At 44.2% G+C, this 24,238-nt stretch overlaps 1 protein-coding gene across 1 annotated transcript in view; it reads left to right on the plus strand.

Moving 5' to 3' along the window:
- The first annotated feature begins 3,678 nt into the window (after positions 1–3,678).
- LOC124047622 (SRC kinase signaling inhibitor 1-like) overlaps positions 3,679–24,238 on the plus strand; it is a 46,784-nt gene continuing 26,224 nt past the window's right edge. Inside the window, 4 exon segments of the mRNA XM_046367943.1 lie at positions 3,679–3,992; positions 22,399–22,600; positions 23,092–23,221; positions 23,502–23,673. Coding sequence (XP_046223899.1) covers positions 3,696–3,992; positions 22,399–22,600; positions 23,092–23,221; positions 23,502–23,673 — 801 coding nt within the window. The 5' untranslated portion in view covers positions 3,679–3,695.

Here is a 24,238-nt window from a genome sequence, read left to right on the forward strand (position 1 = left end):
TGATCATACTATAAGAGTTGTCAGGACAGCGCAGACAGATCTGGGACCAGGCTAGCTTGTCCATGGTTCAGTAAGGCCATTTTCGAGTTGTGAAAGTAATATGACTCACATCAGTGACCGACTGAGAGAGGGAGTAAAGGAAGGATAGGGAGGAAGGTGGTTAGGAGGAAAGGAAGGAAATAAGTTATGAAGTTAAGGAAGGAAGAAGCCAGGAAATCATTTTAGTAGAAATTGACCAGAGCACAAACTTGCCATTCCCAGAGCTGAACAGAAATAATCAGGTGTCAGAGATGAAACCATAAAATTAAAATGAAAAAACGGCCTCTGTCACACCCCCGTGTCACCGGCGTGTTCGCCCCACAAGGAGAGATGTTTGGCCACAGCCTTGAGACAGTACATTTGGAATGTATCCATGCTCCAGGTAGGCTGAAATTCAATTCCGCCGGGAAATGTCTGTCACTCACAGGTTTTTAAGTTCCGCTTAAACTCGAACGAACACATCCGCCGATGATGAATCCTCGGCCGCCTTCGCAAAGGAGGAGGGAGAAGGGAGGGATGAGGGTGAGAAATGGCCTCCTCCTACAGAGACAAAGTTTACGTAAAAGACTCTGCAGTGTGAATAGGAAAAAATTAAAAGGATGTTCGTCACCAGCATTAATAGTGTAATTAACTCTCCCATAACGTTTCTAATAATGGGACCTGTGTTAGAGGTGACGGATCATTAAGAATCCTACTGCTGTTAGTTATACTGCCAGGGTAGAAAAGCATTGGGAAATACTACAGGGTTCCTTGTGTATAGATGGATTCAACTGGTTTCATTGAAAATGTCATTGTTACAGTGATATCATTGAATATCAAATTCAAGTGATACGTCATCTATTTACATGATGTCATCACTTTAGAATATAACATACTATACTGTTCAATCGATGTGTAAACACGCCTTTGGCTTCGCAAATGTTCCATTATAAAACCTTCAGCCCCCGACAGATTTTCCCTGTCTCCTCTAACAGATCTCTGCTGTCATGGCTGCATCATGGAATCCCTGCATCCCTCCCCAACTCTGAAGTGATATCAAACGCATTATCACTGTTTTTGCTCTGTACTGAAAGAGCTCAATCTGGAAACTTGACCTCTGACATGTACAATTTTTTGTAGATTTGTGGATTAATGAACAAAATTCTAAAATAGCGTTTTTAAGTGAACTATCCCTTTAAACTGGGTGCAGGGCACTTATCCTGCCCAGACAATGCAGTAACAGTGACTGTATTACCTTGAGAACATCTGTGTCGGTCAGAGAGCTTTAACAACTGTGTGGCTGTGGCTTTCTAACCTCGAGATAATCACACATAGAGCAGCCCATCCACAAACTAAGTAATGGGCCTAAACTGCAGAAAATCAATATGGATCCCTCTATCAGTGCAGCCATAAGACGTGATTTACTGTATGGATTCAATACCGTCAGCTGTTTAACTTCTGTAAGACCTACTTACGGAAACAGAAATGGAGTGCAACAGTGAATGGTCAACAGCTGATGTTGCATTAGGCGTAATGTATGGACCTCTATAGATAATTTTTTAATAATGCATTGATGCTTGCACGCTTATGGTTCACTATCGTATATGATGCTGACCATTCTCTCCTTTATTTATTAGTTTGCTGTTGGACTGTACTTGGCGACTTCAACCTCCCGACGTTTGCCTCCGATTCATTTCTTTCCAACTCTCTCTTTCCCATCCTTGTCTCTTTTGACCTCACCCTTTCGCCAACTTCAATCGCCGCTTCATCCGGAGTCACAGGCCCTTGGCTTCCCCCTGTCTGCGCTCACCTCTCCCAAGGTTCCGTTCACATGGTCCCCAGCTGCAGACCGGGCGTTCCGGGGCCTCAGACACCGTTTCACCACTGCTCCCATCTCAGATTCATCCTGACCCGTCCCCCCGGTTTATCGGCCCTTTCCCCATCTTTAAAATCATTAGCCCCTCTGATGTTCGTCTTCTGTAGCCCCGTACCCTCCGTATACATCCCCTTTTTCATGTGTCTAGAATCAAACCCATGTCTCACAGCCCGTTGACTCCTGTTTCCAGGCCCACCTCTCTCCCCCGTCTCATCAACGTACAACCGGCATACACGGTGAGGCGTCTCCTGAAGGTTCGACCTCGGGCAGGGGATTCCAATACCTGGTTGACTGGGAGGGTTATGGCCCGGAGGAGAGGTGCTGAGTTCCCGCTAGGGACATCCTGGACCTAGGCCTCATCGCTGAGTTCCAACGCCGGCACCCCGGTCAACCAGGTATGCGCCCTGGCGCCCGGGGGGGGGGGGTATGTCTGTTTGTCTGACGCCTGTTCGTTTCGTTCGTCAAGTCTACCAGCGTTTTCCCCCTTACTCCTGTCTTTTCTAAAGTTCCTGTTTTCTAGTTTCCCGGTTTTGACCATGCTGCCTGTCCTGACCCTGAGCCTGCCTGCTGTTCTGTACCTTGCCACACCACCCTGGATTATTGACCTCTGTCTGCCCTTGAATTGTCGTTTTGCCTACCCCCTGTTCTAGTAATAAACTTTTGTTACTTCGACATCTGGGTCTGGGTCTTCTCCTGAAACTTGATACACAGGCTCTTCTCTCTCTCTCTCTTTCTCTCTCTCTCTCTCTCTCTCTCTCTCTCTCTCTCTCTCTCTCTCTCTCTCTCTCTCTCTCTCTCTCTCTCTCTCTCTCTCTCTCTCTCTCTCTCTCTCTCTCTCTTCCTCTCTCACGATCTGCCCATTGCATTCTCAGAAGACCCCAGTAAAACTGTTTGCTACAGTCTGGTAATGCCTAGCTTGGAGATCTAGTCACTATCAACTTTCTGAAAAGGGGTTTTTCCAGGGAGTTTATTTAGCTCCTTTAGTGTCAGTCCTTGGTCAATTTATTCAAGTTATCTCCATGGCCACAAGCTTGCGCTATGACATACTCCCTAAAGGGGGAACAGCTCACATCCAATCTTGGCTTCTGACACAGAATGGTCCTGACATTCAGGAGTGCTGTCATCTCCAAGATTTGGGACTTCACCCTGTGACAATAGTGTCGCCTTAACTGTTGTGGGATTTAGAAAATGCTGCAGCTGTTTGAGGCCATTTATATAAATTGATGGGTGTGTGTGTGGAGGGATGGGAATAAGTGTGTGTGTGTGTGTGTGTGTGTGTGTGTGTGTGTGTGTGTGTGTGTGTGTGTGTGTGTGTGTGTGTGTGTGTGTGTGTGTGTGTGTGTGTGTGTGTGTGTGTGTGTGTGTGTGTGTGTGTGTGTGTGTGTGTGTGTGTGTGTGTGTGTGTGTGTGTGGAGGGATGGGGTTAAGTGTGTGTCTGTGTGAATGTATGTGTGTGTGTGTGGATGGATGGGGTTAAGTGTGTGTGTGCGCGCATATCTTAGGGAGAGTGAGACTTACTTTGCCTCTGGATTGTCATTATATAGCACAGGATCATGTACTCAGGTCATAGTATTAAGATATTCCTGTTTCACCATCTCCTTCCATGAACACATACTGTAACATCCACCAATATTGTCAGGAGGTTGTTTAACTTTAGGGAAATCTAATGTTAAAGTCAGAGATCTAGTATTTTTGATTAATTCCCCCGTATAACCTTCACAGCAAATGTTCTTATCTTGACCCCTGACCCCACGTTCCCTCATCTTTGACCCTTCCAGGTCGGGAGAGAAGAAAGGGTCACATGATCTCCACTGGGGATGCAGAGTTCCCGTGTGAGTACCACACCCTGGGCCACGGCGGCACGCGCTGTTTCCCTCACAACAACAACAACAACGGCGGGCTGGCGCCAACCTCTGGGAACCGCCAACGCCACAACACCCTCGCTGCCAAGAGCCTGGAGGCCCTTATGAACCTTCACAAGGCTGACATAAAGCGCCAGCACGAAGCCTTTATGGACCTCCAGAAAAATCAGAAGTATCCGGCCAGCCCCTGTATGTCTCAGGGCCAGAGATCACCTAACTTTGGCCGCCAACAGCAGGTAACATCTTAATACCCTCAATTACCCATCCCTGGTACAAAAACAGTTGAGAACCTCAGGAGTATCCAGGCTACATGTCAATGAATCAGTTTATTATGACATCGTTGGCTGATAGTTATCAGAAGGTGTTAGAGGAAGATGGAAACAGAGATTTGAGATAGGAAGGAAATAGACACATTGATCCATACATGAAAGGTTGACCTCTTCCACCCATCAAATCCCCCTCTCTATCTCTCTCTTTTTCCTCTCATCCACCACATGCTTTGCAGTCAATGGTTGCATGCCAAAGCCGTAAGAGATGCAAAGCACCAGGACTTTGCTGTGTAGACTGTTTATTCTCCCCTACCCTCATCCCTCTATCCTGATCCCTCCGTCCCTCTACCCCAATCACCTGCCTGTGAATACCACCATTCATCATAGACTCCCGTCTCTCCACACTCTCTCCTGCATCGGCCAAGTATCACTCCATCCCCTCCTCTGTTTCCTCCCTTTTGCTTTTATTTTCCGTGTATTTACCCTGGCACAGCCATCTATTTCTGCACACAGAAGTGTGCGAGAGAGAGAAAAAGAGGGAGAGACGGAGGGGCAGATAGAGGGAGAAACAGGTGGAGTCCACGGTTGCCACGGCAACCCCCGCGCTGCCCCCCCCCCCATTCCCATATAAGGCAGTCAATGATATCATATGGCTGGCAATGCCTAGGCAAAGAGAGAGAGTGGAGAGGGCGGATGGCAGCAGTAGCAGCAGCGAGAGAGAGAAACAAAGAGGGAGAGATGAGGAGTGAGAGAATGACTGAAACTGCGATTGGGCTGTAACGGTATAGGGGCAGAGAGAGAGAGAGAGAGAGAGGAAGTTCCACTGGTTCTACTTCAGATATCCAGACCAACACCGCCTGGGATTTACTGATTCCTCTGGGCTCGCGGGAGAGCGAGAGGACAGAGCCACCGCAGTCAGAAAATGGAGAGGGGGGAGGAGGAAGGGGAGGGAGGCATGTGGAGCATCATGTGAACCAGCACACCACCAGTCAGCCAGCGACAGCAGCAGGCTCGTTGAGTAGCAGCAACGGTACCAGTTCTCCTTTTCATTCATTAATCAATGGAGACGTGCAGAATCCTGTGTGTTCTGGTGCTACTGTGGAATAGACGTGTTTCTGCCGCTGCATGTGGGGCAGAGAGAGAGGAGAAAGGGAGAGCGAGAAAGAGAGTGATGTATGCATGTATGGAAGAGAGCTGTTTCTGTACCTGACTGCGTGTGTGCATGTGACTATGACCAGCCAGTGTGTGCTCATTTGTGTGAGTGTGTGTGAGTGTGTAGCTGAGACCAGTGCAGGTAAGACAAGATGCAATGGGTATGCCTCTCTTCTACTCCCTCCTTTCTGCAGGCATAAGAGGAGGGGTGTGTGAGTGTATGTGTGTATGATCTGTGTGTCTGGGCTGGCTCATGCCAGGTTTTACCAGTGTGCAGGTGTTGGCCAGGTGTGGTTGTGGTGCCGCAGTGTCTGAAAGAACAGGAGGGGGCTGTGTGTGTGTGTGTGTGTGTGTGTGTGTGTGTGTGTGTGTGTGTGTGTGTGTGTGTGTGTGTGTGTGTGTGTGTGTGTGTGTGTGTGTGTGTGTGTGTGTGTGTGTGTGTGTGTGTGTGTGTGTGTGTGTGTGTGAGAGAGAGGGTGGGTACAGGGATGACTACTTGGCATGCAGGTCAGGCATCCGTTGCTCCACTCCTCTCTCTCTCTCTCTCTCTCTCTCTCTCTCTCTCTCTCTCTCTCTCTCTCTCTCTCTCTCTCTCTCTCTCTCTCTCTCTCTCTCTCTCTCTCTCTCTCTCTCTCTCTCTCTCTCTCTCTCTCTCTCTAACTCTCCCTCTTCCTCTCTCTGTACACATAGGTCCATCGTGGGATTTTCAGCTTGTGTAATTGAGATATATGGCAGGGCATTGAATTCCTTCATGGTGCATAGGGGGACGGTTTATTTTGTGTGGGGCAGGTTTTATGTTCTGAAACGCCCTCTTGTTAGTGCACATTGGAGGAGAGGTGGGCAGGGGAATCTGAAGTAAGCGGAATGAAGAGGGAAAGGTGGATGAATACATGAATAGAGAGCGGGGGGACGTGGGAACGTGTTTAATGCATATGCATATGCATAAGTCTACTGGTATGTTAGTGGGTGGAGTTATGCGAGTACAAAATGGATGTGTAGAGGCAGGTGCTAGGACATGCATGTCAGTCTCTCCTGGCTCAAATTTGAGGAGAGATTGACTGCATCACCATTGCTCTTTGTGCGAGGTGTTGATGTGTTGAAGGTACCGACTTTTATATTTAAGCAGTTGGCACACAGTTTGGACACTCATTGGTACAACACAAGACATGCTACCAGAGGTCTCTGCACAGCCCCCAGGTCTAGAACAGAACAGAGTCTGGGAAAGGCACTGTATTAAATACCACTCCAGGTCACTCAAGTTAGGAATAAAACCAGTTTAAAAAAACAGGTAAAAGAACACCTTACTGCACAACGGGAACTGTGAAGAGACACAGCCATTTTATATGTATTGTATTGTCACTTCAACGGTGCTATGTAGAGTACCAGTAAAAAGTTTGGACACACCTACAGCGGTTCAATAATAGTGAAGACATCACAACTATGAAATAACACATATGGAATCATGAAGGATGCAAAAAACAGTTAAACAAAATATATTTTATATTGTCACGTGTGCTCCCTCTCCGGCCTCTAAGTCACCAGGCTGCTCAATATGGCACACACCTGTCACCATCGTTACGCGCACCTGCGAGTCGTCAGACTCACCTGGACTTCATCACCTCCCTGATTACCTTCCTTATATATGTCACTCCCTTTGGTTCCTTCCGCAGACGTCATTGTTTCTGTTTCTTGTCTGTGTGCTGTTTTAGTTTCTTGTTTTGTGTTATGTTCCATTTCTTTATGAAAACACTCTGCTCCCTGAACTTGCTTCCCGACTCTCAGTGCACATCGTTACATATATTTTAGATTCTTCAAAGTAACCACCCTTTGCCTTGATGACAGCTTTGCACACTCTTGGAATTCTCTCAACCAGCTTCACCTGGAATGCTTTTCCAACAGTCTTGTAAGAGTTCCCACATATGCTGAGCACTTGTTGGCTGCTTTTCCTTATCTCTGCGGTGCAACTCATCCCAAGTCATCTCAATTGGGTTGACGTTGGGTGATTGTGGAGGCCAGGTCATCTGATGCAACACTCCATCACTCTCCTTCTTGGTCAAATAGTCCTTACACAGCCTGGAGGTGTGTTGGGTCATTGTCCTGTTGAAAAACAAATGATAGTCCCACTAAGCGCAAACCAGGTGGGATGGCGTATCGCTGCAGAATGCTGTGGTAACCATGCTGTTTAAGTGTTCCTTGAATTCTAAATATATCACTGACAGTGTCACCAGCAAAGCACCATCACACCTCCTCCTCCGTGCTTCACGGTGGGAACCACATATGCAGAGATCCTCCGTTCACCTACTCTGCATCTCACAAAGACACGGCGGCTGGAACCAGAAATCTCAAATTTGGACTCATCAGACCAAAGGACAGATTTCCACCAGTCTAATGTCCATTGCTTGTGTTTCTTGGGCCAACCATGTCTCTTCTTATTATTGGTGTCCTTTAGTAGTGGTTTCTTCACAGTAATTTGACCATGTAGGCCTGATTCACGCAGTCTCCTCTGAACAGTTGATGTTGAGATGTATCTGTTACTTGAACTCTGTGAAGCATTTATTTGGGCTTCAATTACTGAGGATGGTAACTCTAATGAACTTATCCTCTGCAGCAGAGATAACTCTGGGGCTTCCTTTCCTGTGGCGGTCCTCATGAGAGCCAGTTTCATCATAGCGCTCGACGGTTTTTGCAACTGCATTTGAAGAAACTTTCAAAGGTCTTGAGATGTGCGTATTGACTGACCTTCATGTCTTAAAATAATGATGGACAGTCGTTTCTCTTTGCTTTTTTTTGAGTTGTTCTTGACATAATATAGACTTGATCTTCCACCAAAACTTCTGTATACCACCCCTACCTTGTCACTACACAACTGATTGGCTCAAACACATTAAGAAGGACAGAAATTGCACAAATGAACTTTCATCAAGGCACAGTCTCAATGCATTCCAGATGACTACCTCATGAAGCTGGTTGAGAGAATGCCAAGAGTGTGCAAAGCTGTCAAGTTAAAGGGTGCCTACTTTGACACCTTTTGTTTAACACTTTGTTGTGTTATTTCATAGTTTTGATGTCTTCACTATTATTCTACAATGTAGAAAATAGTACAAAAATAAAATAAAGGAAACCCCTGGAATGAGAAGGTGTGTCCAATGTTTTGACTGGTTCAGTATTAGATCTAGATATTGTGTGTACAGTATACACTGATATGTAGGCTATGTGTGACATTTTAAATGTATGCATTTCAGTCCTTGACTTTTAATGTTCTGTAATATGTATTATGTCATATTTCATGTGGACCCCTGGAAGAGCAGCTGATGCTTTTTCATGGATTCTAATAAGCACCGATAAATACCAAATACTAATATGTTGTGTTGACTTAGGCACGTTTGCTGAATTCCAAATCCGACCATAGCAACTTCTCCTAGGCACTTCTTTGTATCTTAAGTAACTGAATATATTTAAGCCAGCCTCAACCTTGCCTAGGGGGTAGGGGTTGATTTGGTATTCATCATAGGATCATGGGTGTACAAGATAGTGTATATCTGCTTCCGGATTCTATTAGGGTCGATATAGACAGTAGAAGACATACATGACATTTAATACAAATAATATGTGCAACCATTCTCAACGTCATATTTCAATTTAAAGTTCAAGTTAACACATTTGATTATACCCATATGGCGTTCTTAGACACTGGTGTACTTTACACACTGTAGGTATAGGCTAACAGCAATAAATGGCTAGGAAAAATGGCTAGGAAAAACTCCCTTGAAAGGCAGGAACCTAGGACGAAACCTAGAGAGGAACAAGGCTCTGAGGGGTGGTCAGTCCACTTCTGGCTGTGCCGGCTGGAGATTATTACAGTACATGGCCAAGATGTTCAAACGTTCATAGATGACCAGCAGGGTCAACTAATAATAATCACAGTGGTTGTAGAGGGTGCAACAGGTCAGCACCTCAGGAGTAAATGTCAGTTGGCTTTTCATCGTTGATTATTCAGAGTTAGAGACAGCAGGTGTGGTAGAGAGAGAGAGAGAGTTGAAAACAGCAGGTCCGGGACAAGGTAGCATGTCTGGTGAACAGGTCAGGGTTACATAGCTGCAGGCAGAACAGTTGAAACTGGAGCAGCAGCACGACCAGGTGGACTGGGGAGAGCTAGGAGTCATCAGGCCAGGTCCTGAGGCATGGTCCTAGGGCTCAGGTCCTCTGAGAGAAGAGAAGAGAAGAGAAGAGAAGAGAAGAGAAGAGAAGAGAAGAGAAGAGAAGAGAAGAGAAGAGAAGAGAAGAGAAGAGAAGAGAAGAGAAGAGAAGAGAAGAGAAGAGAAGAGAAGAGAAGAGAAGAGAGAGGGGGGGGGATTAGAGGGAGCATACATAAATTCACACAGGACACCGGATATGACAGGAGAAATACTCCGGATATAACAGACTGACCCTAGCCCCCCGACACATGAACGATTGCAGCATAATTACTGGACACTGGGACAGGAGGGGTCCTGAGACACTGTGGCCCCATCCAACTATACCCCCGGACAGGGCCAACCATCCAACCATAGTATCAGTAGTCAAGTCCTAGTTATAGTGAGCAATAACAGTCTTGGGACTGTGTAGAGGCCTGGCCAGTAAAATGGGGTCTGAATGGAGGTAATATGTCATGGCGTCTGATTGGTGGTAATATGGCATTGGGTCTGATTGGTGGTGATATGTCATGGTGTCTGATTGGTGGTAATATGGCATTGGGTCTGATTGGTGGTGATATGTCATGGTGTCTGATTGGTGGTAATATGGCATTGGATCTGATTGGTGGTGATATGTCATGGTGCTGATTGGTGGTAATATGGCATTGGGTCTGATTGGTGGTGATATTGCAATGGGTCTGATTGGTGGTAATATGGCCATGCAGGCAGACACATGATCACTAGCGCTGACTCGGACAGTAGCCTGCAGGACGCACAAAGCTCTCTGTATCTGGGTCACAGGAGCCCACAGGCCTCTGTTCTCTTCCTCTCCTGCCTCTGCTCTGTCGTTCTTCATCCAGCTTCTCTCCTCCACATACTCTCTCAACAGAGAGTAGGAACTCATTGAATATTTCCTTTCAAACCAGGGTAGGAATGGAAGGTTCTTTCTTAACAGAGGGTAGGACTAAACCTTCTGTCTCGAAAGAGGGTAGGAATTGAGAGTGTGGGAGTTAAAAGGTCTAGCTCTGAGCTAATGGAATAGAATATACTATCTGAATGTTGCTGGGTCACTCTTGCATTTGTGTCCCGTGCCATGGCAACCATGAAAAACACTTTAAAATGAAAATAGATATTCATCATTTGTTTATACTGAAATGGTTATTAATCACAAAACATAATGTAAGTCCTTCATTACTGCAACACTTTGTGGCAGGGATCATCAACTAGACTCAACCGCGGGCTGATTTCATTCCTTGACCGGATGGTCAAAACACAATTGCTAATAATTTGTAGACTGTAAATTGACTGTAAGAAGCCCAAACAGATATAATATTTGACTCAAACGTAATCATTTCACACCTTGCTTACGTTTGTATACAATCATATGCCTCTGTATTATGGGTGGGAAGACTTGGGAACAGATTTCCTTCATTAAAATAATTTGGAACTGATTTCCTGGTGTTTTCATTGTCTTTTATGTCCAACAATGAAACTTTAAAAATGATAATACATCTAAAGTATTCAGGCCCCTTTACTTCTTTCACATTACAGGCTTATTCCAAAATGTATTAAATTGTTTTATTTCCTTATAAATCTGCATACAATACTGCATAATGACAAAGCAAATGCAGGTTTTTAGACATTTTTGTAAAATGTAAATAAAAAAATAAAATAAAATAAAAAAATATCACATTTACATAGGTATTCAGACCCTTCACTCAGTACTTTGTTGAAGCACCTTTGGAAGCGATTACAGCCTCAAGTCTTCTTGGGTATGACGCTAGAAGCGTGGCACACTTGTATTTGGGGAGTTACTCCCATTCTTCTCTCCAGATCCTCTCAAGCTCTGTCAGGTTGGATGGGGAGCGTTGCTGCACATTCTCTCCAGTTTGATCGGGTTCAAATCTGGGCTCTGGCTGGGCCACTCAAGGACATTCAGAGACTTGTCCTAAAGCCACTCCTGTGTTGTCTTGGCTGTGTACTTAGGGTCGTTGTCCTGTTGGAAGGTGAATCTTCGCGCCAGTCTGAGGTCCTCAGTGCTCTGGAGCAGGTTTTCATCAAGGACTTTTCTGTACTTTGCTCAGTTCATCTTTCCCTCGATCCTGACTAGTCTCCCAGTCCCTGTTTTGGTACCCCTCCCCAGATCTGGACCTCGACACAACCCTGTCTCGGAGCTCTATGGACAATTCCTTCGACCTCATGGCTTGGTTTTTTGCTCTGACATGCCATGTCAACTGTGGAACCTTGTATAGACAGGTGTGTGCCTTTGCAAATTTTGTTCAATCAATTGAATTTAACACAGATGAACTCCAATAAAGTTGTAGAAACATCTCAAGGATGATCAATGGAAACAGGATGCACCTGAGCTTAATTTTGAGTCTCAGAGCAAAGGTTCTGAATAGTTATGTAAATAATGTATTTCAGTTTGACATTTTCAATACATTTGCAAAAATGTCTAAAAATCTCTTTTCACTTTGTCATTATGGAGTGTTGTTGAAGGCTGAAACGTAACGGAATGTGGAAAAAGTCAAGGGGTCTGAATACTTTCCGAAGGGGGGGCCAAATAAAACCAAATAAAACCATTGGGTTATCCCAGTAGCGATGATGTTTTGGGGATTTAGGGATGTCTACCTATTATTTTGAAAGCTAGAAAGTAAAAAAAGTATTTCATATATTGTATCGATCAATAAAAACAAAGAAGGCTATTAAAATAAAATGTTCTTTCAACAATAACACCTTCAATTTGTCATTGGTGTTACTGTCATTGGTGTTACTGTCATTGGTGTTACTGTCATTGGTGTTACTTCTCCTACTGGTGGCACAATGTTATAATCATGTTAAAAAGGATTTCAAGTTCATTTAGAATGGGAAGACGTACCCAAAAATATATAAAATGTTGTTCATTTTCTCCAAAATGCCATGCCCAAATGCCACCACAATTCAAGATCGACCAAGCTTTTTAGGCGTCACATAGACTTGGGGTTAAGAATATTGGGCCAGTATTCAAAAGGTCACTGGTTCAAAAATCCCTGAGCCGACTTTGTGAATAATCTGTCAATGTGCCCTTGAGCAAGGCACTTTACCCTAATTTCTCCTGGAAATCGCTCTGGATAATAGCGTCTGTTAAATCACTCATATGTAAATGTTTAGAGGAGTGATAAGATAGTCAGGTATCATCCTTAATTTAGATGGAACCAAAATTGAACTGTGCACTTGACACCCCTGGCACAAGTCCTACATAATCTTGCAACAGCGTCTTGGTTATAGCCTACCGTTGTCACTGTGACTCAAGGACACTACACACAGTCACAATAGCCTAACACAACCAAATAGATTTAATGAACTTTGTCCTCTCCGTTGGAGGCTGCCCAAATTCCCTTAAAAAGCCAAGCTTCTTTAATCCAGTGTCTGTGTATTGCTTTAATCCACTCTTGAATTTGAGCCAGCTAATTGTGTGAACAGTAGGTGTTCAGTTGGATCGCTAGCTAGCTGGTGTGTGTTTGTCATTAGTATGGATGTAGTGTCTGTAAACATTTGATTCATTGTTGGGAAGCAATTACAGGCAATTAAAAGGCTATTATGATGGCACTGAAGGACATCGGAAGTTAATCTGGTCTATCATCACAATAATTAGCCCCTCATTGGATCTGACGGAGAGGGAAAGATGATGGTCTTATACCCCTCCTTTTTTTTGTCTTGGGAAAGTCTTCAACTCCTCTCTCTCTCCTCAGATAAAGTATTCAGATCTTCCCAACTTTATTCGTCACGTCTGCATTATCTTACAAACGTCTGACTGGAAGCGGATAGATGGATCTTTCTCACTCACATCCCCTTTTCTCCGTTCCCCACACGTCTCTCCATCCATCTCTCTCTCTGACTAGCAACGGTTGGCAGGGAGAAGACAGTTGTCCTGCTTAAGGGATGGGAACATATCTAACTCCCTGTCCTTTTCTCTCTCTCTCTCTCTCTCTCTCTCTCCCTTTTCCCTCTCTCTCTCTCTCTCTCCCTTTTCCCTCTCTCTCTCTCTCCCTTTTCCTCTCTCTCTCTCTCTCCCTTTTCCCTCTCTCTCTCTCTCTCTCTCCCTTTTCCCTCTCTCTCTCTCTCTCTCTCCCTTTCTCTCTCTCTCTCTCTCTCTCTCTCTCTCTCCCTTTTCCCTCTCTCATTCTCCCCCTAGCAACAGCCAAACTACTGGAGCTTCAAGGTCAGTGCTAAGACTGTTTGTGTTTTAGTGTGAATATGTGTCTCTGTCTCTGTGGATTTGTCTGTAATGGGATAAACATTCATAGTGTCTGTGTGTGCATCTGTGTGCTTCTCTACTCCTCATTGTGAGTGTTGCAGTGTTGGCACACACCTCTGAGACTTGTTACTGGTGTAGGAATGCATCTGCTGCTGTATTTTGAGTCCCTCATAGTGGGGCCAAGTCCCAAGTTGAGATCTGTGTGCTGAAATTGGACACACCTAAGTTATGCCTTGATGTCAATGGGAGATTTGTGCGAGAACATACTTTGCCTGGATCTCAGGTTAGGATTTGGGCCAAAGAGACTTGAAATATCTGTAACATGTAAATCATTATTCTGATTCGCAACAGTTGTGGTTTACATTCCGTGTACATGAACCAACACGACTGTAGAACAGTTCTGTCTGCAAGGTTTAGGTACTCTTAGTGGACAAAGTAAGCATTCTGGCTCAATATGGCGGCTGTGCATCACCCATGTGCGCGCTACATATTGGTTCCCACATATTCTGTAATGCCACTATGTAAAGTTGGTACAGAGAATGTAGAATGGAAGGGCTACTGATTCAGTTGAGATGTGTTTTTTTTTTTTGCAAAATGCTTTATATGCATTGTTTAGCTGCAATGGAATGTTTGCGTCCTTTATAATTGCCTGTGATATGTGTTTGTATCACTTATCTTAATATGAATGCACTAAGTCACTCTGGATAAGGAAATCTGCTAAATGTTCACATACAGATCTCATATTACTCTGTGGAATTTTGTTTTCTAAACATTGATGTCACAAATGTAGAATTTGTACATTTCTTCACATTTGACCGTGTAAAACCTAGCAGTGCTACTTATATCTCTGAAACACACCAATCTCTTTCATCATTTCTTTAAACATATTAAGCTCATTTACCCCCCCCCCCCGAAATTAAAATGACAGAGATCTGACTGTTGTGTGTTGCTGACCAAAGAACAAGGCTGGAGAGGAGAACAGAGGAAGGAACTAAGGATGGAAGGGTGTTTGAAGCTCAAATTTCAACATTTGCATCAGGAGAGAGTTGATGCTTTCAGAATGAATAGATGGCCAACAAAAGTCTACAGTGTATGATGGCGGTGTAGAATGGCAGTGTTAGGTATCTTTGTAGCATCTAGACAGAAGCATCCTACACACAGAGGCATTCCATTAGTGTAGTAATCTCTCCGCTACATTTCCACAGTAAATATACAGAATATTTCATCATTTAGTCACAAATGTACTATTTCCTATTTGGATTTCCAATCCCTGCATTCCTAATTTGTATGTCATATAATACCTCCCTACTAATTACATAACTGGTGGTTTCCTCATATGCCAGCAGTCCATTTCCCTCTTATCTCGTTCAATGTCACACACACAAGCTTTATTGACTCCCCCGTTCGCTGTTGGCTCCCAGTTCTAACGGGATTGCTTATCGCTCGCCCTCTCTTCCTCTCAGGGAGGCTGCTGTTCTCACTATTCTGATGCAAGAGAAATCCCTTCAGCAGTGCTCTTAGTGTGTGTTGGTGTCGGTGTGTGTGTCTGTAACGGCCCCTTGCTAGTTTCTTTTGATGTTTCATTGGCTTGCTAGCACTTCACAAGTGCACGTGCATGCACACGTGCACACTGTAGATTCGCATACAAGAACGTCTGCATTTACACAGAAGGTCGTTGATGTAAATGTAAATGCATGCACACAGTCACAAGCTATGCACATACAGAAAACACACACACACACACACACATCCGCACCAGCAAAATCACAAAATCATTTTGAAGACTCGCCTCCTTCTCACATTCTCTCAGATCCTCTGACAAAACGGAGGGATTGTCTGTCTGTTTAAACTACTCTCCGTGGGGAGGCCATAACATGGATTAATATGCTTGCAGTGCTATCTCTTCTCTCTTTCTGACTGCAAAGACTGCTAGGCAACAACAGAGGAACCGAGGACCTCTGCTGTATAATTCCCTCCCTTTTGCGGATCCCAGCCCCACTAATACAAACATTAATACCACTGTCTGTCCCTCATAGGCCTCGGTCTGTCTGTCTATCTGGAGTGGGAAAGTAATCAGAGTCCATTGTCTCCTCTTCGCCGCCTTACTGTTGAATCAGGCCAGAAAGTCTATACAATAGTTAAAGTGTGTTCCAAATGGCACCCTATTCCTTACATAGTGCACGACTTGTAACCAGAGTCCAATGGGCCCGGTCAAAAGTAGTGTACTAGGAAGGGAATAGGGTGCCATTTGGAACGTCGATTAGAGCCATGTAAAGGCGCTAGCCGTATTCACATGTACAATGAGTCATTCATCCGATCCAGGTGAAGTCATCATGTCTCCTACAGTGCATGGAATCCTTGGGCTTGACTCCTTTTATTCAGAGCTACTCACAACAGAAAATGGATTTCATGCAGGGGCTCTTGTTAGGTGTTCTGTAAGTGGTGTAGCAAAAAAAGTGCAGCTTGAATGTTCTTTGATTGATTGGTTGGATGATTGATTGGTAGATTGAGTGAGTGATTGATTATTGCACATGATAGGAGGTGAACAGAGGCGACATACAGGTAACTGCTAAAATAAAGGAAGCACCAACATAAAGTGTCAATAGGTGTCACACCCTGACCTTAGTTATCTATGTTTTATGTATTATTTTGGTCAGGTCAGGGTGTGACGAGGGTGGGTATGTGTGTTTTTGTCCTGTCTAGGGTTTTTGTTTAAATCTATGTTTTTTTGTATGTCTATTTTGTAGGTCTATGGTGGCCTGAATTGGTTCCCAATCAGAGGCAGCTGTTTATTGTTGTCTCTGATTGGGGATCCTATTTAGGCTGTCATTTTCCAGTTTGTTATGGTCTGTGTAGTTGCCTGTCAGTACTTGGTTTATATAGTTTCACGGTTGTTTTGGTAGTTTGTTTAGTGTTCTTTCTTTATTAGAAGAAGTATGTATTCATATCACACTGCGTCTTGGTCTCATCAATATGACGAATGTGACAATAGGGCATTGGGCCACCACGAGTGGCCAAAGTCGCCAGGAACAGATTCAATGTGCCTTTGCAATGATGCAAGTGTCTGGAGGGATGTGACAACCTTCTTCTATGAGAAATTCCACATTTGGTGTTTTGAAAACAATGTCTCACACACCGCTCCAGAATCTCCCAAAAGTGTTAAATTGGGTTGAGATCTAGTGACAGACACCCCGCCCCCCCTTTAAACCCCCTATGCTCCACTGAGATCCGTCTTTCCAAGTCACTGAGACCTCTTCTAGTTATGGGAGCCAAAATTCTGGTCAACTGGGCATGACCCTAAGCGTGATGGGATGTTTTAATTTCTTAATCAACTCAGGAGCCACATGTGGCACCACCTGCTTTCATTACACTTTGTGTCCCTCATTTACTCAAGTGTTTCCTTTATTTTGGCAGTTACCTGTATGTGACAGAGACTGTTGATATACTGTAGAGGACAATGGCACCATAAATAGTATATTCTACAATAAACAAAGCTAAAATCACTATGCTGTTGTTCAGTGTCCTGGTTGAATGCACTGGTAAGTGTTACTGCCAAAGGACTGAAATGTAGAAGCAGCATAGTTAGTATATAGTATTTTGACAAGACATTGAGGCGTTTCAGAAACCCTCGATGTCTAAGTGGGGAATATCTGCGATATATTTTTGTCACTTAGCAGACGTTCTTATCCAGAGTGACTCACAGTAGTAGATAGTACATACTTTTCTCTACACACACACACACACACACACACACACACACACACACACACACACACACACACACACACACACACACACACACACACACACACACACACACACACACACACACACACACACACACACACACACACACACACACACACACACACACACACACACACAACATTGTTTACAATAGAGGACATCCCTGGACTTGCCATGACACTTGGGGTCCCAGCTAGCAGGCTCAGTAGCTACAGCATTTGAACAGCTGCTATTGTTGTCCTTGGCTGTCTGAGTGTTGATATGGTGTTGGGTGGAAAATCACTATTCCCTGATCTGACTCTTAGAATGGCCTGTGTTTTGCAGCCCTAAAAGGCTTAGGATGCCTATGGCGGCCATGTTTCCCCTTGCGACCACCTGCAGGAAATGCAAACGTGTAGTGCAGGGCTCCCCAACTGGCGGTCCGCGGGCCGATATGCTCCGCATATGGTTATATATGGTCCCCCAAGTTTTCTGAACAAAAAAATGTACATTTTTTAAAATTAAATATTTTTTTATTGTTGGACATAAAAGGCTGTAAAAACACAAGGAAATCAGCTCCAAGTGAATTTAATTTAAGAAATCTGTTCCCACGCGTAATAGAGAGAAACATGTGATCGTACACAAATGTAAGCCAGGTTTGAAATTATTATGTTTTAGTCAAACATATCTGTTGGTGCTTCTTGCAGACAATTTGCCGTCAACACATTATTTGTAGTTATGTTTCGGCCCCCCGACCATCCGCTCAAGAAGAAATTGGCCCACTGCTGATCATGCTTTGCTACGATCTGCCAAGACAGAGAGAGGATGTTTGGTGCATAAATGGCTTCTAAAATGTGTAATTTGCACTTTTACATTTCAGACTTCATTTGCCCAAACAAAAAATATATAAATCTTGACAAAAATGTCCATTAATTATAATCCACATAATAACTCACATCTCATGTTGCTGCAGGATTATTTTCCTGCTGTAGCAAACTGGCACAAATTAGGATCCTACATCTGTATGCTGTGGCACGTGGCCAGAATCACTTATATGCACACTTCGCTATGATCTGCCAAGACAGAGAGGATGTTTGGTGCATAAATTAATAATAATTTAATGAAGACTTATTAAGGACTTTCTTTTAAACTGGAGAAGCTAAATTAAAATCCTTAGAAAAGTTCTCCCACTGCTACTCCCATGCTCACATCCTTGAGGTCAAAGGTACCCCAATTACAGAGCTCACTGGAAAAGTATGCCAGGACTGCAGGGTAGCAATGCCCATGAAATTGATGGAGTAGTGATGGTTGGACAGACAGCACTTAGGGGAGCAGTAAGATAGCGAGGTGAAGGATGATCAAACAGACCCTCAAAAGAACTACACAGCAGTATGTGAGAGAGAGAGAGAGAACCTCCATTATGATAGAGACTTGGGGCAGTAGAGATACAGTACAGAGATTGATAGAGACGTAGGATTGTGAAGAAGTAGTTTGAGACCTGTAGTCACCAGTGTCCCTTACCCCCAGTAAGGGACACAGAGGTAAGAAATGAATGTGCACATGAGTGACACTTTCTCACTGCTTCTAAACTGATCACTAAACGTGTTGCCTGTTATTGGACAAATGATTGACTCCCAGTTATATTGTTTATATGGTTGTCCAGTGTCATACATTTGATCGTTTGGGTATTTTCTCTTTGTAATGGAAGCTGTGTCTATTGTCTGCATAGTTCCTCTCGTTGACACAAATAACACTGCACCATGACTGATGTTTTACGCAAAAGACCATGAGATCTCCAGTAAAGATTACCCAGCCTTAGCGAGAGTCAGGTGAGAGAAGCACTGTCATAAACCAAGAGAGAATCCATGAGACAGAATGGCCTTCCGAGACATAAAGGAGGTAATGAGTTATTCTGCAGCAGAAAATAATGCCTTCCTAAGCCTTCCTAAGGCTGTTGACATGATGACAAAACACTGTTATAACGGGTCAGAAGAATTGACGACAACCAAACGGACTTATAACAGCGTGACAGGCTCAGAAGAAGTTATAGATTTTTTTTTTTTGCCGGGGTCCAATTATCCTCATTGGATGGAGAACTTTATTACAGTATCTATCCAAGTTTAATTGCACAGGCAGAAACATGGTCATGATTATCGAGGGCATAGGTGGAATTGGAAAAATATGCACTCCTGTGAAATGTCCAGGCATTCTGCAAAAAAATATGTATTTATATTCCCCCCAGAGATTTTCACTTTGGAAACCACATTCCCAGGCGTTCTTCGCCAATTCCACCATCTCCTCCCTTGGATTGTGCTATTGAAGAAGAGGGAGGTGGGGGAGTTTATTGGGCGTTACCCTAGAGAAAATGACAGCTCGTAATGTAGACAGACACAGCGGGAATAAAACGTGGGCATACAGAGCGCAGTCAAGCTTGTCTTCTGGTTCCCAGGAGCGCACGGAGAGGAGCCCTGCCCTCTGAGCCCTGCCCTCTGAGCCCTGCCCTCTGAGCCCTGCCCTAAGAGCCTCTCCACAGCTGCTGCCTGCACACTGAAATGAGAACTAATTAGGAAAGAGCCGACAGGAAGTCAACCATCATGTTGCACTTTACGACTTTTCCTCTCATTCTCTGCTTAAGTCTCTCTCGCTTGGTCTCAGAATCTGTCTTCCTCCTTTTGCCTCTCTCTGTCTCTCCTCTCGCTTTCTCTCTCTTTCTTTCTCTCGATCTCATCTCTCTCTTTCTCTATTTCTCTATTTCTCTCTTTCTATCTTCCTTTTTTCTTTCTTTCTTTCTCACCCTCTCTCTCTCTCTCTCTCTTTCTCTCTCTCTCTCGCTCTCTCGTTATCTCTCTCTCTTTCTCTCTCACACACCTTCTCTCCTGCTCCCTCCATCCTCGCTCTACAGCTGACTAACCACAAACTTTGTAATTCCCTCATGCCACCAACTTCTCTTCTCAACAGCTTGATGCTTGTGGGATGTTAGAAGCAGAAGGTGCACTGCTTCTGGTTGACACACAGTCCATAAATCTCAACACAAATGAGGGGCACCACTCGCAATCCGTCATCCTGCTCAATTCGTGACGATTTGTGTGGGTGTGGAGAGATGGGGTTAAGTGTGTGTCTTTGTGTGAATGTATGTGTGTGTGTGTGTGGATGGATGGGGATAAGTGTGTGTGTGTGTGTGTGTGTGTGTGTGTGTGTGTGTGTGTGTGTGTGTGTGTGTGTGTGTGTGTGTGTGTGTGTGTGTGTGTGTGTGTGTGTGTGTGTGTGTGTGTGTGTGTGTGTGTGTGTGTGTGTGTGTGTGTGTTTGAGCATACCCCCATGTGCAGTTTGGGTGTGCCTATTGCACGAACAACAAATCAAAGCAACGGTGGCGTTTGGGGAGACAACAGATGCATAACTGAATGTGAGCAGTGTTCACAGAGCACTGTGGGAGCTCATTACTGTAGTCTTTGGGCTGGAAAATATCTGTCGGTAGGGATTCATTATAAACAATCTGCTCTAGCAGCCCATGCCGCGCACAGCTGTAACAAGAGGTCCTCTTCCTCATCCCCACTTTTCCTCACCTCTTCATCATATCTTCTCTCTGTGGTTTAAATTGGGTGAAGTCTGAAGGCTCAGTAGTCACCTGCATTTCAATGGAAGTCTGTCTAGCTAGTGTTCTGCTAGCTTCGTTTGTTAGCATTAGCATAACTAGAGTTGTGTTGGTTCCTCTAATTCTCTGTAGAGTGGATACTGGTGAATCTAGCACTTAACCACCTAAGACCACATCATTTACATAGCATTAATATTAGATAGGCCTATTTATATCGCTCCATTTCTTAATGTAAATTGTTTCTTGACTAGTGTGCACTCAAAATGAATTCAACAAGTTTAACTCCTTAGCTCACACTTAAATACATTTGTTTGAAGCTTTGTAAAATATGTTTATTACAACAGTTTTGGTGGCTGTGTCGTCATTATGTTTTATGCAGTTGACTCATCCCGAGGAAACAGCTGTGCTGTTGTATCTTTGTCTGGGATTGTTTTAAGAGACAATTTAACACTGGATCATTTATTTTATACTGTTTTTTTCCCACGGTGTATACTTCTACTGTAATCTTCACAAAGCTGTATTCTTTATTAAGCTCATTCTAAGATACAGTATCTACTACTGCACACTGCAGTAGTAGATAAACTCTGTACGCGATCAACAAACTTTGATTTGATTTTGTTGTCTTCTGGTTTTATCTTGTTTTATGCAATTCTCTTGTTTTGGCTATTATTGTAGTTGTCTTTTTCCAGTGGTTGACTTGTCTTGTCTGAGTTTGTGGTTGTCTTTTTCCAGTGGTTGACTTGTCTTGTCTGAATTTGTGGTTGTCTTTTTGCAGTGGTTGACTTGTCTTGTCTGAGTTTGTGGTTGTCTTTTTCCAGTGGTTGACTTGTCTTGTCTGAGTTTGTGGTTGTCTTTTTCCAGTGGTTGACTTGTCTTGTCTGAGTTTGTGGTTGTCTTTTCCCAGTGGTTGACTTGTCTTGTCTGTTATTGTAGTTGTCTTTTTCCAGTGGTTGACTTGTCTTGTCTGAGTTTGTGGTTGTCTTTTTCCAGTGGTTGACTTGTCTTGTCTGAGTTTGTGGTTGTCTTTTTGCAGTGGTTGACTTGTCTTGTCTGAGTTTGTGGTTGTCTTTTCCCAGTGGTTGACTTGTGTTGTCTGAGTTTGTGGTTGTCTTTTTCCAGTGGTTGACTTGTCCTGTCTGAGTTTGTGGTTGTCTTTTTGCAGTGGTTGACTTGTCCTGTCTGAGTTTGTGGTTGTCTTTTTCCAGTGGTTGACTTGTCTTGTCTGAGTTTGTGGTTGTCTTTTTGCAGTGGTTGACTTGTTTTGTCTGAGTTTGTGGTTGTCTTTTTGCAGTGGTTGACTTGTTTTGTCTGAGTTTGTGGTTGTCTTTTTGGAGTGGTTGACTTGTTTTGTCTGAGTTTGTGGTTGTCTTTTTGCTTTGGTGGTTGACTATGTTTGTCTGTGTTCATTGTCACAGCAGCTATGTGTTTTTGCTGTGGTGGTCAGGGGGTTTTAAGTGTTGATTGATACAAACTGTCTCTCCCTCTATCCCATAGGCCCGTACCCCCCGTGTGATCCGACGCAACCCCGACCAGCCGGCTCTAGCTGACCAGGCCAGCAGGGTGTCCTTTGCCTCGGCTGAGAGTCTGGAAACCATGTCTGAGGCCGACGTTCCCCTCGGGTTCAACCGCATGAACCGCCTCCGCCAGAGCCTCCCCCTGGCACGCTCATCCAGCCAGGCCAAGCTCCGTGCGCCAGGTCAGAACATAATGGTCATGTCACGCTCATATCAGTCTTATTGACCACAATCATAACAACAAGTCATCTGTACCATCTTTGGGGTTGCAGGCAGGTTCACTCTAAAGGAAGTTTTATTCATATTCGTAAGGAGAATGAGGATCACATTCATGAGGAGGTTTCTCAAGTTTATACTTGATTCTATTTCGAATTCGTCACTGATTGTCTAGAATTAATTTAGAAAATGCCTCAGTAGACAGATGAGATTATTTTGATTGTGCCCTCTCTGCCCTCTGTCGTGCGTGTGTTTGTTGAGGTATTATAGTCAAATGAATCTCAATCCTCTCCTCTCCTCTCCTCTCCTCTCCTCTCCTCTCCTCTCCTCTCCTCTCCTCTCCTCTCCTCTCCTCTCCTCTCCTCTCCTCTCCTCTCCTCTCCTCTCCTCTCCTCTCCTCTCCTCTCCTCTCCTCTCCTCTCCTCTCCTCTCCTCCTTCCTCCCTCCTTCCCCTCAGGCATTCTCTTCCTCCAGCTGGGCGAGGAGACGAGGCGGGTGCACCTGACCCACGAGCTGACCAGTCTGGAGACCCTGAGAGCCCTCATTGTCCACATGTTTCCCCAGAGGCTGACCATGGCAATGCTAAGGTGGCTTTATCACACTTTAGTAGAACGCTTTGTTATAAAGGCTACATAATGCTGTCATAAGAATGACATAACAATGACATAGACGGTGTAATAAACAATCAAGACAACTGGTGTCACCTTATGATAGCTAACTTTTAGCTAAGATAACATCTGATTAATCAGCTGGCAAGCTAAAGATTCATTCAATGAAATGAAACAAAAACAATCCTTATTAGGTCATTACCAAACAATAAGTGGCCTGTTGAATTGTAAATGCTCAGGTGTCAATGCCCATGTTCAGGTGCCCCAGCACGGCCCTGCTGATTAAGGATGAGGCCCGCAACGTATTCTATGAGCTGGAGGACCCACGAGACGTACAGGACCGCTGTGTCATCAAGATCTACTGTAAGGAGCCTGTCTACGGCACCTACCCCGGACACCACAACCCACATCTGGCCAACGGAGACCTAAGGGTGAGTGTAAAGGGGGAGGTGTGTGTGTGTTTGTGAGTGGGAGTTATTTGTCTCTCTCTTTCTCTCTCTCTCTCTCTCTCTCTCTCTCTCTCTCTCTCTCTCTCTCTCTCTCTCTCTCTCTCTCTCTCTCTCTCTCTCTCTCTCTCTCTCTCTCTCTCTCTCTCTCTCTCTCTCTCTCTCTCTATCTGTATGTGTGGGCCTTGCTCGCCATGAGGAATCGTGATCCCTAAAGGTTTAACCGACCTCAGCAAGCTCTCTACCGAATTGAAAGCAAACACTGAGCCCAAGTACTCCTTCACCCCAAATAACATATTTGCAGCTACTCATGCTGTTCTGACAGTGATATTATGTTGTTTAGTAATGGAAAAATGAGTAGCTATTAATCAACCTACTGGAGCACAGATGAAACTCAGCCAGTCTCTATTAAATAAGTCTGCACGAATGAGTAATATGATACTACAACAGTAGCACTGTTTTTGAATCCACACTGACCTGTTTCCCTCCAAGGCAAAAAAGGCTATTTGCTGACTGATAATGTTGTATAATATTGTACATACACAGTTGT

Source organism: Oncorhynchus gorbuscha, linkage group LG11 (genome assembly GCF_021184085.1).
Source record: "Oncorhynchus gorbuscha isolate QuinsamMale2020 ecotype Even-year linkage group LG11, OgorEven_v1.0, whole genome shotgun sequence".
In the NCBI taxonomy this organism is placed as follows: Eukaryota; Metazoa; Chordata; class Actinopteri; order Salmoniformes; family Salmonidae; genus Oncorhynchus; species Oncorhynchus gorbuscha.